At 39.1% G+C, this 15233-nt stretch overlaps 1 protein-coding gene across 3 annotated transcripts in view; it reads left to right on the top strand.

The window, feature by feature from the left end:
* EIF2B3 (eukaryotic translation initiation factor 2B subunit gamma) overlaps positions 1–15233 on the top strand; it is a 92340-nt gene that overhangs the window by 46096 nt on the left and 31011 nt on the right. For 2 of the 3 annotated variants that reach the window (XM_081085829.1, XM_081085830.1), the window contains exon 6: positions 12384–12473. The exons of the other annotated variant lie outside the window; for it this stretch is intronic. In XM_081085829.1, coding sequence (XP_080941955.1) covers positions 12384–12473 — 90 coding nt within the window. The remainder of the gene's footprint in view (positions 1–12383; positions 12474–15233) is intronic. 3 annotated transcript variants of the gene reach the window in all.

Genomic DNA, 15233 nt, shown 5'->3' with positions numbered 1-15233 from the left:
ACTAGGAATCGAACCCACAATCCTTCAGTATATGGGCTGACACTCTAACCATTGAGCGTACCAGCCAGGGCAAGAATTCATCTATATTGTATCAAAATTAATAAAAGAATGAACAAGACCCAAAAGAATTAGCATGCCAGCTGTGCAAATATACACCAAACAAAATGAAAGCAAGAAAAATGCCCTGCAAAAGACAAAGAGCCTACCCTGAAAAATAATAACTCAATGAATAGAAAGAATTTCTTTACAACTCTACAACTATAAAACAACTCATTAAAATGTAGATTTTATAAATAAAATTTCAGTGATGAGATGATAAAACAGCAAAATGAGGTAAAAGAGTATAGAGAACTAAGAAAATAGAGGACCAAGTAACTTAATTTCAGAGTTAACTAATAAATTTTAAAATAACAAATAGCAGAATAGTAGACACCAGTGAAAATCAAGTTATTGACATAAAGGAAACGTTTGAGATATTCAGTGATTTAGATGAAAAAGAAAATGGTTAATAGTTACAGAGAATCACCCCAGTGTGGCTCAGTGGTTGAACATTGACCCATGAACCAAGAGGTCACCGGTTTATAAAAATCAATAAATATTCTTTTTAAAAAAAAACATACAAGAGCTAATAAATATGATTGGAACACCAAACATAGATGAGGTTGGAGATATCACACACAAAAATGGGGAATCTATGTTGTAAGGTTCTCAGTGTTCTTCTCCCACTTGGTTCCTAAATACTAGCAATCAGGCCTGCACCTGTCAAGCAAGGACAGAAGAGAATTCTTCTCTGGTATCAGACAGTCTAAGAGGAAAGACCTTAAGATACAAACATCGGGGAATTCCCAACAGATAACCTACCTCTTAGGTAATCCTACATTAAATTTCAAAGTTGAAAAAGCCTACCACATGTTCAGTGCTCCCAATCAGATATTGCACGCGCGCGCGCACACACACACACACAAGAATTACCAGATCTAAACAGGAAAAAACAATAAATTAGCAGAGAGAAAAAAATCACCTTAAAGGGAAATATTATGAAGAGAAGAAAATGTCAAAAAAGGTAACATTATTCAGAAAGATGTGTTTATTAATACTTGAGCCATCTGAATTTCACTACTTTAGGAGCTAGGAATACAATGTGGGCAAAATACACCAAAAACCTTGCTCTCATTGAGAGATGAGAGAATATTTCACTCATGAACCCAAAAGCTGTATGCTATCTTTAAAAGAACAAAAGAGAGTCCAGCTGGTGTGGCTCAGTGTTTGAGCATCGACCTATGAACCAAGAGATAATGGTTCAATTCCCAGACAGGGCACATGCCTAGGTTGCGAGCTCAATCCCCAGTATGGGGCATGTAGGAGGCAGCTAATCAATGATTCTCTCTCATCATTGATATTTCTATCTCTCTCTCCTCCATTCCTCTCTGAAGTAAATAAAAAAATATGTATTTTTTTTAAAAGCCCAGATCTTCTGCTGGTTTCCTAAGACTAGATTGTAGTTTTTGTTGTTGGCAGATTTTTCCCTCCATTCTTCTAACTTGTAATCTACACCCCAGTGATTCGGGATTTTTGGAGTATAGTTGCAATAGGGCAGCTGGCTGGATAAATGAGCAATAAAATCTTCTTCCCCATATTCATATGACCCTCTGGGGCATTGTGCTCCTCCTGGCCTCAGTGGGATGGTGGGTAAAAGCTAATTAGATTCAGATTTTTTTAAAACATGTTTGAATATGAGAATCCAATACTTCCTATCCTTTTTTTAAACTGAATTTCCAAAAGTGAGGACTAGTTCCTATTAGTCAAACACTAAATCTTGAAAAAGGCCTTTGTGTATATATATCTGGGGTCACCAGAAACCTCTTGTTTTAAAGTTTTCTTACTTTTGTAGTGATTGTAGGAGAAAAGGACAACATTTGTTTTCTCCCTGTCTGAGAGAGGATGAAGTGTTTGCTTGATTGCAAGGAAATGTTCTGTTTTGTTGGGCTTCAGGCATATTTGGTCCTAGAAAGTGAGATAGTGTATGATGCTTGTTGGAGTAGGAATCCTGCTAAGCCTATAGTCAGGTACAGAGCAGTCTCCCCAGCAAGCTGTCTAGTCATCAGGTAGTACTTGACTCCAGTGGGTCCAGATTCTTACTACCTCAGTGTTTTTTTAAAAAGCAGAAAACCTTTTCCAAATGTTGACTTGAAGTATTACTGACTTGGAGAGACATTGTATGTAGTGGAAAAGAATGTTGCTGATAGGAGTATGGGATTGGAAATTTGAGTCTAGAGAATTTGGAATTTAGTCTTGAGACAAACCAGCTATATGATCTCGAGCAAATCACTTTGCTTCTCTAAGCCTCAGTTTTTCCAACTAAAATTGACTTAGTTCTTTAAAGACGGTCCCCCCAGTTCTAAATTTCCTGTTTTATTTCGGAAAGACATGTGTTTTTAATATTTCATAAGTTAAAGGTATTTGTGCCAAATATTTAATAAGAAAATCATGTAGCTTTTCTCTAGTGTTGTGTTGTTTTCTTTTGAATTCTAGTCAAGGGGTTTTTGTTTTTTTTTACTGGAAGAGTAATGAAAAATTAAAACAAGCTTCTAAAGGATATATTTAAAATGGAATAAAATGTTCACACATTCATCTTGGAAAGTTTAGACATTTATATCTGGGAAGACAAGGACTTGAATCAAATCTCGAAAATCATGGCCAAATTTGTATTTCTGGGATGATGAGATGATGAGAAATGGGTTTATATTCTTGATTATTTTCCCAATGGAAAGTCTTGAAATGCTATTTACTTAACATTAGTATCCCCATTGCTGCAAATCAGCCATAAATTCCTTAAGTACTTCTCTAATTTTGCAGTTTTTGGGAGGAGGCGTGTAGGGGGACTTATAGAAGTCAGGATCAAGAACTTTTCCCAAGGTATTTTGTCCAGCACACACAGTGAGACTTTTATTCTTATTTTTCTATTCTTTTAACTCTCACGTCTATAGTCATATAGATAGGTTATTTGTAAAAGAACCCATGTCAGCATCCCTAAGCCTCTTCCTTAAGCCAATTCCTGATCATTTCAGGGCTTCTGCAGTACAAATCCGGTTGCTACTCTGCTTTCTTTAGAGCTGGTTTAGATTTCAGCTTTCTTGGATATGCTAAATCTGTTACCACCATCCTTCTGCTTGCCAGATTTCAAATATTGTTTCTATCCTCTCTTTTCCTAATCTTTGTTCTTGGGGGCTATGCCTTTTTAAAAATAGTAACACCTTTACTGTCACTTTAATGAGCTTTCAAAAGGAATAGGGCTTTATGCCTATATTTAATCTGCCATGTTTACCTAGAATCCTGTTTCCTTCATTTCAGTCCCATTATATCTTTCATTCCCTTACCACCCCTTCCTGCTTGCCTCCCTACCCCCTCTCTCTTTTTATCCCTCACTTTTTTTTTCATCCAGTCTAGAATACATGCTATATTACTTCAGGCATTTCCCTCCATATCCTCACTGATTGTCCTTTTCTTGTGTCTGCCCTCATAATCTTCAACTTTGGATTACTTTAACATCTACTTTGTCTACTTCTACATCTGTTCTATTAAAGACTTCAGAAGAAATATTATGCAATGTTGCAAATTGGCACCAACTTACAATGTTGTAAATTCATATTTCCAATCTTAGCTGAGCCCTTAGACCACTCCACATTCTTACACCTGTCCTGGACCACCTTCTCAGCAACTGTTCTCAACCCATTCCACTTTCCAATCTCAGGAAATGACCCTGCCTCCTCCTTCTGCAAGAAAATCCTGGCTACCAGATGCTGATTTTCCCAGCATACTATCCTACCCATGATTTTATCTTCACTCAGACCCACCTTCAATTCCTTTTTTCTAACCTTATAGGAAGAAGTTTCTGTCCTCCTATTTAAGACCAGTCCCCTAACTGTGCCTATACCCCATTATCCTCTGCCTCCCCTGGAACTGCTCCATCAGTTTTTCCAACACTCTCCAGAATTTTCAACTTTTCTTTCTACTATTTCTTCCCCCTCTACCTACAAACACATTGCTTACAGGATAAACTACAAATTCCTAATGCCCTCAATCATCTAACCAGGCTTACCTTTCCAGCCTTATATTTCACTATTTCCCAAATGCAACCCCATACTCAGCACTCCACCATAAGTTATGGAGAGTGGCTTATAGTTCCCTGACTTGCGCATTCCTTTTTACACTTCTGTCCTTTTGCTCTCACCATTCCTAGCACTTCTTCAGCCAGTTACCCTTTTCTCCCTGGCTCAATACGTGCTCTTCTTTTAAGACTCAGCTCATATAGCACTTCTCTGTGAAACTTTTTCTGACCATTTTCACACTAGGCAGAATCGAGAATTGACCCTTCTTTCTTTGTGCCCTCCTGTATTCTATAGAAATGTCTAGATAACATCTGGAACCCTTTATTGCTCTGGACTATACATTACACAAGGACAGTGATTGCTGTCAGTCAGCCAGATCAACAATCAGAAAGGAAATCTAGATGTGGACAAGAGCAAGAACAAAACAAGGACCACATCTGTCTTTATTGCCTTCAGTCTCATTGCTGTGGGTAATCTGCGGGAAAAGCTGGTTTCCTTCACTACAGAGCTACGCAGTGCTTGGCTTAGGACCCAAGAGAAGCTGAAGGAGGATATCTGTCAGGATCTAGAGGAGCTGCAGGACTGGATACTGTTCCATGCCTACTGGGTGAGCAAGTGTATCAGTGACATCATGTGCAAGTAGACACAGTACTTGGCACCATCCATCGACCTTCATAGCATTAAAAATGTGGCTACAGCTTTACTTCTGCCCTCTAAATGTCACACAGAATATCTCTTGGGTCCATCACTGACTCAGAACCTTTCAGAAAAGAGAATTTTGCATAAATAATTCCAGCTCAACTAAATCAAAACATACAAAACCAGCATAGCGTGTATATGTATAGTTATGTGCTGCTTAATGACAGGGATCCGTTCTAAGAAATGCGTCGTTAGGTGATTTTGTTGTTGTGCGACCATCATAGAATGCACTTACGTAAACCTACATGGTACAGCCTACTACACATCTAGGTTATATGGTATAGCGTATTGCTCCTAGGCTATGAGCCTATACAGAATGTTACTATACAAAACAACACACAAGTTTTGTAAATCAACCACAAGAGAAAATGATACAACCCTAGACAGTTTTGTTCAGTGGCTAGAGCGTCAGCCTACAGACAGAAGGGTCCTGGGTTCGTTTCCAGTCAAGGGCATATAACTCAGCTGCAGGCTCCTCCCTGCCTGGGACCCTGGTCGGGGCTCCTGCGGGAGGCAACCAATGGATGTCTTTCTCTCACATCAATATTTCTCTCTGCCTTTCCCTCTCCCTTCCACTCTCTCTAAAAATCAGTGGAAAATATCCTTAAGTGAGGATTACAAAGAAGGAAAAAAAAAGAGAGAGAAAATGATGCAATCCAGAAACACGGTAAGTATGAGATGTGTGAGCCAGCTGCTCTTGTAACACGGCATACTGTTTTACAGCAAGAGTATACGCTAAAGTAATGATAAAAAGTACGGTATAGTAAACACATAAACCAGTAACATGGTCACTTACTATCATTATCTAGTATTATGTACTGTACATAATTGTATGTGCTATACTTTTATATGGCTGACAGCACTGTAGGTTTGTTTACTCCAGCATCACCACAGACATGTGAGTAATGAGCTGTGCTATGTATGACCTTACAATGGCAATGACGTCAATAGGCCATAGGAATTTTTCAGCTTGGTTATAATCTTACGGAACCACTGTTGTATATCTGGTCTGTTGTTGACCGAAACATTGTTATGCAGCACATGACTGTTTACTTAAAACAATAACTTTCCATGTTTTTTTATCACCTAAGAGACAAAATCCAAACTCCTTAACTTGACATCTAAGAGTCAGAGAAGGCTTTTTGTGCTCTGGCCTCTGCCTAGCTCTCCAGCTTTAATTTTTTACCATTTATCCTGGGATTTTTTTTTTCATTACCACTTTGCCTTTGCATATACTATAGTTCCTTGATCTGAAATATTCTTTTCCTGCTTTGACTGCCTAGCAAATGTATCCTCCTCTTTCAGAACCCACCCAAGCTTCATCCACCCCTGAGAAACCTTATCCTGTGCCTGCTTCTTTAGACATCTCACTACATCCTCTTCTGTACTGAGCTCCCTCCATTAGTATGTACCACAGTATACTATAAAATGTTTTCTAACATGTAGTCTTCCCTACTAGATTGTGAACTCCTGAGGAGCTCTGTTTATTTCAGCTCTGTGTCCCTGGTACCAAAGCACAGTACCTGGCTCATGATGGTAATTATAATGGTTATTTAATGAGTGCCCGATATACAAGTACCAAGTACACACTTCAAGTAATTTCTAACCATCCTAAGAACTCTGCAACAAGTAGGTAATATGATAGATCTCAATGTTTGTTAAATAGAATAAATTAATGAATAAATTATCTATTATCTAAGATTAAAATTTGCAATCATTTTCCAACTTTCTCTTAAGGGAGTGGAACTTTCTCTGTAACTGAAATCTTATATAGAAGCCTAAGATATAAACTTAGAACAAAGGGTTATCCTTATTCAGGCTTCCCTTAGCAGGTCCTGAAGCACCTCCACAAAACTCTAGGACTAACTGAAGCACAACACTCCATTTTATAATAAGAAACTGGCATGAAGAAAGATTTTGTCATATTTAGTGGTGAGGTCAGAACTATAGCCCTCTTAGCCATTGCTCTTTTTACTACACCAAGCTGCCTTTCAACTTTGATTTAGCTCACTATTAAGCCAATGATATCATCACAGAATATAGGTGGTCATTAGTCTCAAGATATTGAATATACTAGAGACACAAGAGATGATTTTGTGTTATACACTTCTACCTTTCCCTATACACATAACCTGAGACCTGCTTCCTTTTTTTTTTTAAATCCAAAATGTACTTATTGGGATGGTTTGCCACTCATCTTGATTCTGGGTGCTTTTAGTGCTGCTTCCTTCTGAAGGAACATCCTCTGGAAGCCTTGCTTTTCCTCCTGTAGGCTGGCAGAGGACAGTGGGACAGCCAACACAAAAGTACCATTTGTGGCCGAAACCGGTTTGGCTCAGTGGATAGAGCGTCGGCCTGCAGACTCAAAGGTCCCGGGTTCGATTTCGGTCAAGGGCGTGTGCCTGGGTTGCGGGCACATCCCCAGTGGGGGGGTGGGGAGGTGCAGGAGGCAGCTGATCGATGTTTCTCTCTCATCGATGTTTCTAACTCTCTATCTCTCTCCCTTCCTCTCTGTAAAAAATCAATAAAAATATATTAAAAAAAAAAAAAGTACCATTTGTGCATGGTTGAAGGTGGTGGTGATTTCATAGCCTCCTGGGCATTTCACACCCTTGAAGTGGGAATTGGGGCTCTGCACCAGGTACTTCTTCTTGTGTTTCCTCTTCTCTCTGGGAAGGGATGAAGGAGATCCTTAGCAAGAAGCAAGTTGTCGTGGGGAAGTTGTCACCGCTGGAAAGCAAAACCTACTTCCTTTAGAATAAAGATCAAAATCTTTAACATGGCCTAAAACCTCTCCAGCCTCATCTTGTGTATCTCCCCGTCTTGTTATCTGTGTTTTATCAGTACTGGGCATCTTTAGTTCCTCACACTCACCAATCTGCCTCAAGGTCTTGTCACCAGCTATTTTTCTCTGCCCCGAGTGCCCATCTTAGTTGCTATGCCCCTTTCACTTGGCTATCTATCTCCCTTCCTTCAGGTCTAAGCTGAAAGGGAAATTTCCCATATCTCTCAGCCTGAGTGAAGTCCCCCATTATATGCTTCTGTAGCATTCTGTGCTGCCTTTTACAGTTATTGCATACTTGCAATAATTTATGTTCCGGTAAACTAAGCTTCATGCAGGGGTCGTGTCCATTTTGTTTACTGTTACATCCCAAGTGCCTGGCATATAGTAGGTATTCAATTAATGTGAACTAAAATAATTTCCTTTTGTTTTTCTGTCAGTACAATGAAGAGAAGCACTTTTACTGTCTGCTGCTTTGAGTCCAGGGCTCTCACTTCAACACTGCCTTTCTAGGAGAGGGCCTGAGCACCGATGGTGCCAGAGCCCACGCTGCTGCATAGGCAGACCTTTGGTTTGGTAGTTCCATATGCACTCCTAACGATCAACAGCCTGTGTTCCTGCCCCTTACCCTGCCATCAAGAGCAGGCATTTGGGGTGGTATGGCAAGTACTTTTTTATAAAACAGCTACCAGGTACTTAGGCAACAGGTACTTGCCCCAAAATCTGCCTCATTAGAATTGTAGATAGCTAGTAAGTAGCCATGCTTCATGGGTTATTTTCTTTCCTCTACTTCTGAGCAACCTTGATTATTTCAAGCACACCTTGGTCTTTAATTTATTTTAAATTATAATGATTAGGTAGTAGGGAATTAGCTCTGACTCTGGGGGGCGGGGAGGAGATGTTTTTTTATTGGAATAGGTTTCAGATTGCCAAATAAAGTAGAAGGTGACTGTCTGTGGAAGGTTGTTTGTATTGTTGCATTGAACCCTTCAAGATGGCTAAGTTATCTTGGGAGGTTTTTGTCCTCATTGGAATTGTTGCTTCTGGTTCTTATGCATTATTGACCTGCTTTCATGGAGCCTTTCCTGACAAGTCACAGAAGACCTTTATGTTTGTTCCAAAATGAAACCTCCTTCAGTGATAATGCTGGAGCTCATAGCCAATCCTAGACCAATATAAGGTCATGTACTCCATGCCCCTGGCTCATTTTGTTTGTTACTTAAGAAGTTCCTGCGACTCACATTGATCACAGGACAGAAATGGTTGTGCTGGAGGCAAGATGATGTAGTCTCTATACCCTCTGCTATTCTGCTCCTGTCACCTCTGCTCACACCCTCGAACAGGCCACTTTCTCCTGTGCTCACTGGCACAGCTACAGCCTTCATCACTGTCCAGTGGAAGGTGCTAGCATGAGGGTTGCAGCCTTGTGTGCTGTTTCCTCCATGGGGGAGCACCATGGGCAGCTTGCCCTCCATCCCTCCAGCTCCTGTAGCAGCTGGTACCAGTGACCCTGCCAAGGAGCTAGGAGCATTTCTTAATATCTGCTTTCCTGCTTCCCAAGAATGTATGAGGAAACTTGAAGGCAGGTTGATAAAGAATTCTCTCTCTCCCTCTCCCTTCCAGTCTCTCTAAAAATCAATGGAAAAAATACCCTCGGGTTAGGATTAACAAAAAAAAAATTATTTTTATGTTAATTGAAGAGAAGAAAAAAACCCGTGGAAGTTTCACAAATGATCTTATAGACTTTAAAGTTTAAATTTTTATACCACATCTCTGAACTTTTATTGTTATTTTATCATTGAATGGATTCCCACAAATTTTTCACATATTTTATTTTTTATTGTAATGGGCTTTTCTTGTGCTTGGAAAATTGTTTTAAATTACTTTACAAACATAAAATTTCAAGCGTTTCTAATTATCTTATTGCTATTTACCAGTTTCTTTTTTTTATATATTTTTTATTGATTTCAGAGAGAAAGGAAGAAGGAGAGAGAGAAACATTAATGATGAGAGAGAATCAATGATCGGCTGCCTCCTGCATGCTCCCCACCAGGGATTGAGCCCACAACTTGGACATGTGCCCCTGACTGGAATCGAACCTGGGACCCTTCAGTCAGCAGGCTGACACTCTATCCACTGAGCCAAACCAGCCAGGGCTATTTACTAATTTCTTACTTTATGTTATACAAATCCAAAGCCTCTCTGGCTCAGAACTGTCTGCCAGTTACCCAGGTATTACTGACACTCTTTGAGGCTTTTAGGTTTTGTTTATTTTACTTTAAAATATCAATCCTTACTTCTCATGTAATTCAAAAATAATAGAGTGAAATAAGAAACCCACCTCTTTGGCAACTTAAATGCAATTAGTTTCCCAGTTCCAAGATTTACATTCACTACAAATTTAATATGAAAGGAAAAAAATATATCTGAATTGCCCATCTCTATTTCTTCATTGTCTTTCATATTTGTACCTAATTCTCTAGCCTTGAGTATTCTAAATTTTTGGGACATTTTTTTCCTTTAAAATGGGAGAATTTTTTTAACCTATTTTATGGGGTGAGAGTAAAAAGTTGGAAGAAATATTTATAAGCTATAAAATGCTATATGAATGCTTGTGCCATATATGCTAGGAATTGATAACAGTTTACAAGATGGTTATTCCGAATTTTAATTTATTCCTTTCCTGGCTGTTTTATAGCAGTTGACCTCTGCTGTAAAAATGAGAGTAACATATCTACGTCATGAGGTAGTTGTGAGGATTCAGTAAGTATAGGTAGAGTGTGTTGAATGATTCGGGAATTTGTAAACCAAGAGACTGAACAGGAGAGTGCAACTTTCCAAATTGGTTAGACCAAGGAAGAGAATTATCAGTGTGGAGTTCAGGGAAACCCTGGTAACCACATTCATCCTGAGGAATTTCTTAGAAATCAAGAATCGCAGAAAGTTAGGATTGAGAAGTAGCTTCTCCTTTCTTCTTCATCGTCATTGTATATATTAATTGGCTTGTGTGTGGAATGTATGTGTTATAGGTGTGGAATAATAAGTCTTGACTCCTCTGTTGCTCTTTTCAAAGAATTTTGTTTGCCTTTCTCCAAAAATAATGGAAGCCCAGGGTAGTCACCTTAATTTATTTGATAAATTACTTCTAGGGTATCTCGATCCCATGAGAATAATTTTCCTTAAAGCTATAAGCCAGTCAAAGCAAAGTAACAGAGTAGAAGAAAAATGACAACCAGGCAGCTATGATTGGAATCTTTATTTTCCACCCTTTTCTCCTTCCTCCCAGCTGTCTGTTTTTATTAAATAAAATGACCTTGGAAATTACAAACATGACCTTTCTTTTTATTACCCTCGCCTAAGGACATGCTTTCATTGATTTTAGAGAGAAAAGACGGGGAGAGAGAGAAAGTGAAACATCGATGGGTTGCCTCGGGTACCCATTGAACATGCCATATGAGCTCACACCAGAGCTCGAACCCAAAATCCAGGCATATGCCGTGACTGGGAATCGAACCACAACCTCTAAGTCCATGGGGTGACACACTGGTCAGGGCAAGCATGACATTTCTTGAGACTGAAACCAAAATCACAAACTAAAATAGACAGCAATCAGGCAGATGCCTTAAGTTGACCTAATTTATTCATTTGTTTGTTTATTCAATAACTATTTATTAACATTTAATCTGTGTGAAATACAATGCTAAGAGCTCAATCTACAAAGATAAATCTGTTCTCAGGGAATTTTCAGTCTAGTGCAGTGGTCGGCAAACTGGCTCGCCAGCCACATGCGGCTCTTTGGCCCCTTGAGTGTGGCTCTTCCACAAAATACCACGTGCGGGCGCGCATATACAGTGCGATTGAAACTTCGTGGCCCATGCGCAGAAGTCGGTATTTTGTGGAAGAGCCACACTCAAGGGGCCAAAGAGCTGCATGTGGCTCGCGAGCCACAGTTTGCCGACCACTGGGAGAGACAAATAAATAGGCAATTATCTTAGTGTATGATAAGTTGTCTGATATAGGTGGGCATAAGTGTGAGAGCACAAACTTGGGTGAAGGTTTCCTGGAGGAAGTACAACTGGGGAAAGTCCTGATGAATAAATAAGTAAGAGTGGGAGTTAGAGAGTATTCGTAGAATTTTACTTCAGCATCTGTGAAAATGGAGTAACACAAGCCAAATCCTGGAGTAAAGTATGGCCTGCAGGAAGTGGGGCAGTTGAAGTAGAAGCAGGAAAAGGTTAGTGACAAGATTTGTGTGTAGGAGCAATAGAATAGAAGGTGGCTTGCCAGTGATTTGATGGCTTATTGATTTTGGTTTAATGTCTTTAGAAGCCTAAAAGCCTCATAAAATGTGAAATAGGGTTTCTTTAAAGAAAAGACCTGTTCTGTGTTTGGATCAGAGCTAGTATCCACTATCTTGATCTCCCCAGGATGGAGTATAGGCAACATAGCTCTTAAATTTTTCTGATGCCGCCCAGCTGGTGTGCCTCAATGGTTAAGCATCGACTTATGAACCAGGTCATGATTCAATTCCTAGTTAGTGCACATGCCCAGGTTGTGGGCTCGATCCCCAGTGGGGGGCCATGCAGAAGGCAGCCAATCAATGATTGTCTCTCATCATTGATGTTTCTATCTCTCTTTCCCTGTCCCTTCCTCTCTGAAATCAATAAAAATATATTTAAAATATTTTTAAAAGAAAATGAAAAATAATTTTTTTTTCTAATGCCTACTACCTAATAATATGATAGAACCCATGTTACCTGATTGTGAGCCCCTTCTCTCTTTTCTTTTTGCAGGCACCCTAGAATACGTTTCCACACAGGCCTTGTGGACGCCCATCTCTACTGCATGAAAAAATATGTTGTGGACTTCCTAATGGAAAATGAGTAAGAAAGAGGGGGGTAGAGTCAGGTCCACAGTGCTAAAGCTACTGTCTGACTTAGTTAACAGTTTTAAACCTTGATAATGTTAGGTAACCAGTTTTTATAAATTATAATTTATTTTCACCTTTGTTCAAGAAATGAAATCATGTTATCAGCATCCTGTTATTTTGCCTGTACCACAGAGTCCCCCACTTGTATTTTTGGGATCTATGTTATAATAAACCAGAAAAATATTTTTATAAAACTAATAGTAACCTATGATGCCTCTTTCTGCACAGCTCTAAGCTGTTCTTGCTTCTGTAAGGGTGAGCTCCCCAACTCTAGTGCTATTTGTCTCTAAGTAGATGTCCTTTCCCTAGGCAATTATCCCATAGATGGGACCTCTTGGCAAAGGGCCAGAGAATTCTCTGAGAGGAGGGAAAAAAGAAGAGCAAGTTTCTCTCCAATGTTGGAAAAGAAGTCTACCTCACTGAGTGAACTTTCATGAATGCAGAGAAACAAATTTTTGTACTTTTCTGATTTTGCTTTGAAAACAGAACTGCGGGCTTTAACAATTCCCAGAGACTGTGTCTGCCAGATCACAGGACTTGGGTTTCCAGAGGGAAAAACTCCTTTGCTATTGATTTCAGGACTTTTGTTAGGAAATACAACTAGAGTCCTCAGGGGAACAGGTGGGAAAAGATTTAATAAGCATATGGGTAAGAAGAGGAGCAGCTCCTCTCCCTTGAAAATCCAGCTCCACCCATCTCATACCAAAGCAGAGAAAGTAATGTGATGAACTCCCATAGATCCATCACACCGCTTCAATAATTACCAATTCATGGCCAATCTTGTTTTATACCCATCTATACAGCATCACACCAGATTATTTTAAAGCAAGTCATTATGATATAACTTCATCTGTAATTATTTCAATTGAATTATCTGTAAATATTTCAGTATGTATCTCTAAAACATAAATAATATTTTTCTGTTTTAAACAAAGACCTATACCATTATAACCCCCCCCCCCAAAAAAAAAAAAAAAAACACACATTGCTTCCTTAATACTACCAAATGGGATTATAGCTTTTGGTGTCTGGATACCAGGATAACAATATCTCCTTTGTAACTCTTTTGGCCACCAAAAGTAGCTGTTCCCATACCTGACAAATATTGTGCAGTGATATGTCCCTTAAGGACGAGCCTGAATTTGGTGGGTTTGGGGCTTCTAATCAGAAACCCTGCCAAATAGGACTTTCTCAGAACCTGCTGAAATAGAGAGTGATTCAGAGCCTCAACTCAAACTGCCTCCCCATTTCAAGATCTGCTAAAGATACCCTCATCTCTTTCTTCCCCCCATCTACCCTTCACTTCTCAGAGTTGTTGGGAATAAAATCATTATATTGAAAATTGACAAATTTCAATATATTAGGGAAAACATAAAGACATAGCAGGACAAATTAGAATGGTACTAGAGGGAGATTCTTTATTCCTGGCTGATATAGTGGAGGTCTTGTCTGAAAGTTGTGGGAGATAGGATTGAATAGGTTGATGGGAGCAGCATGTAGAAGACCTTGAAAGCTAAGCAGGGAGTTATAGATCTTTAAACAGAATAGTCCCATATGGAATGAGCAATGATGTAACCTGGCAGGAGAACATAGATGATTCTGGGTAGGAAAGAGAATCCTCCAAGGGAAGTAGGGGTCATTTATAATTATCTAGCTATGGAGTGATGACTTATTTAGGGATGGAAAGGAAAAAGTAAATCTAGGAGATGCAACGTCAAGAAAAGACTGCTTTAGCCATCCTTTGTTATTTTTCACCTATAAAAGTTAGCATATTCTGCCCTGTGCCTTTTTTAGTTGTTGGCATGTTAATTCTTCCACCGAAATTCTTTGAAATTAGATACCTACCTGGATTTGTAAGGCATTCGGTATACAGGGGTGGACAAAAGTAGGTTAACAGTTATGCATACACGAAACACAATTTACTCTTGATTATTTGTTCTTTTTTTATTATTTTATTATTTATGTATTATTTTCCAGATGAGCAACTATAAACCTACTTTTGCTCACCCCTGTATGTTTGGTGAATGGAAGGAAAGGAAATGTACTAACAGTTCAAACAGCAGAAGTAATTTGGTACATCAGCAATGAAAAAAGAGATGAGGATTTCTGCAGTTGATTAAGTTAAAAAAAAACACTATTCTCTCTACTCTTTGCTAATGTATTCCAATTGCTTTTCAGAAAAGATTTTACCAGTTTATACTCTGACTCCCTTTGTCTGAGAGTAACTATCATCTGAAAGCACCCTTAGTAGTAATGAGAATTATTTTAAATCTGCTAAGTTGATTGGGGGTTAGAAATTGCAACTTGTTTTAATTTTTATCTCTTTAAAAATATTTTTATGTTTCTTGAACTTTTATATCTATTTAGGCTATTAATCCTTTGTTCTATTGGTAGCAATTATTTTTTCTTTTTAATTTGGTTGAGTTGTTTATTTACTGCTAGTAGTCAAGTCTGTTGTTCTTTGTGATTTCTTATTTCTTAGGGGCTTATAATTTCATGAGGTGGGTGTTTCTGGGAAGGTTGTGTACAAGAGGAAAGGGAGAGAGTGAGGTTGCCTGAGTTCAGGGCAGTGAGTGGACCCAGCTGCCAGTCTTCGGCCCCAAGGTCAGGATGTTCACGATGATTGTTCACAGTGGCCTGTCCCACTTCTTAGCACAGCTTTGAGCTGTCTCTACTTTGAGTAGGAAACAGGAAGAGTACTTTTGGCCTCCAT

Source organism: Myotis nattereri (genome assembly GCF_964212035.1).
Source record: "Myotis nattereri genome assembly, chromosome: 3".
Classification (NCBI taxonomy): domain Eukaryota; kingdom Metazoa; phylum Chordata; class Mammalia; order Chiroptera; family Vespertilionidae; genus Myotis; species Myotis nattereri.
The sequence above is the reverse complement of the archived record's forward strand: the minus strand, read 5'-3'. Positions and strand labels throughout refer to the sequence as shown.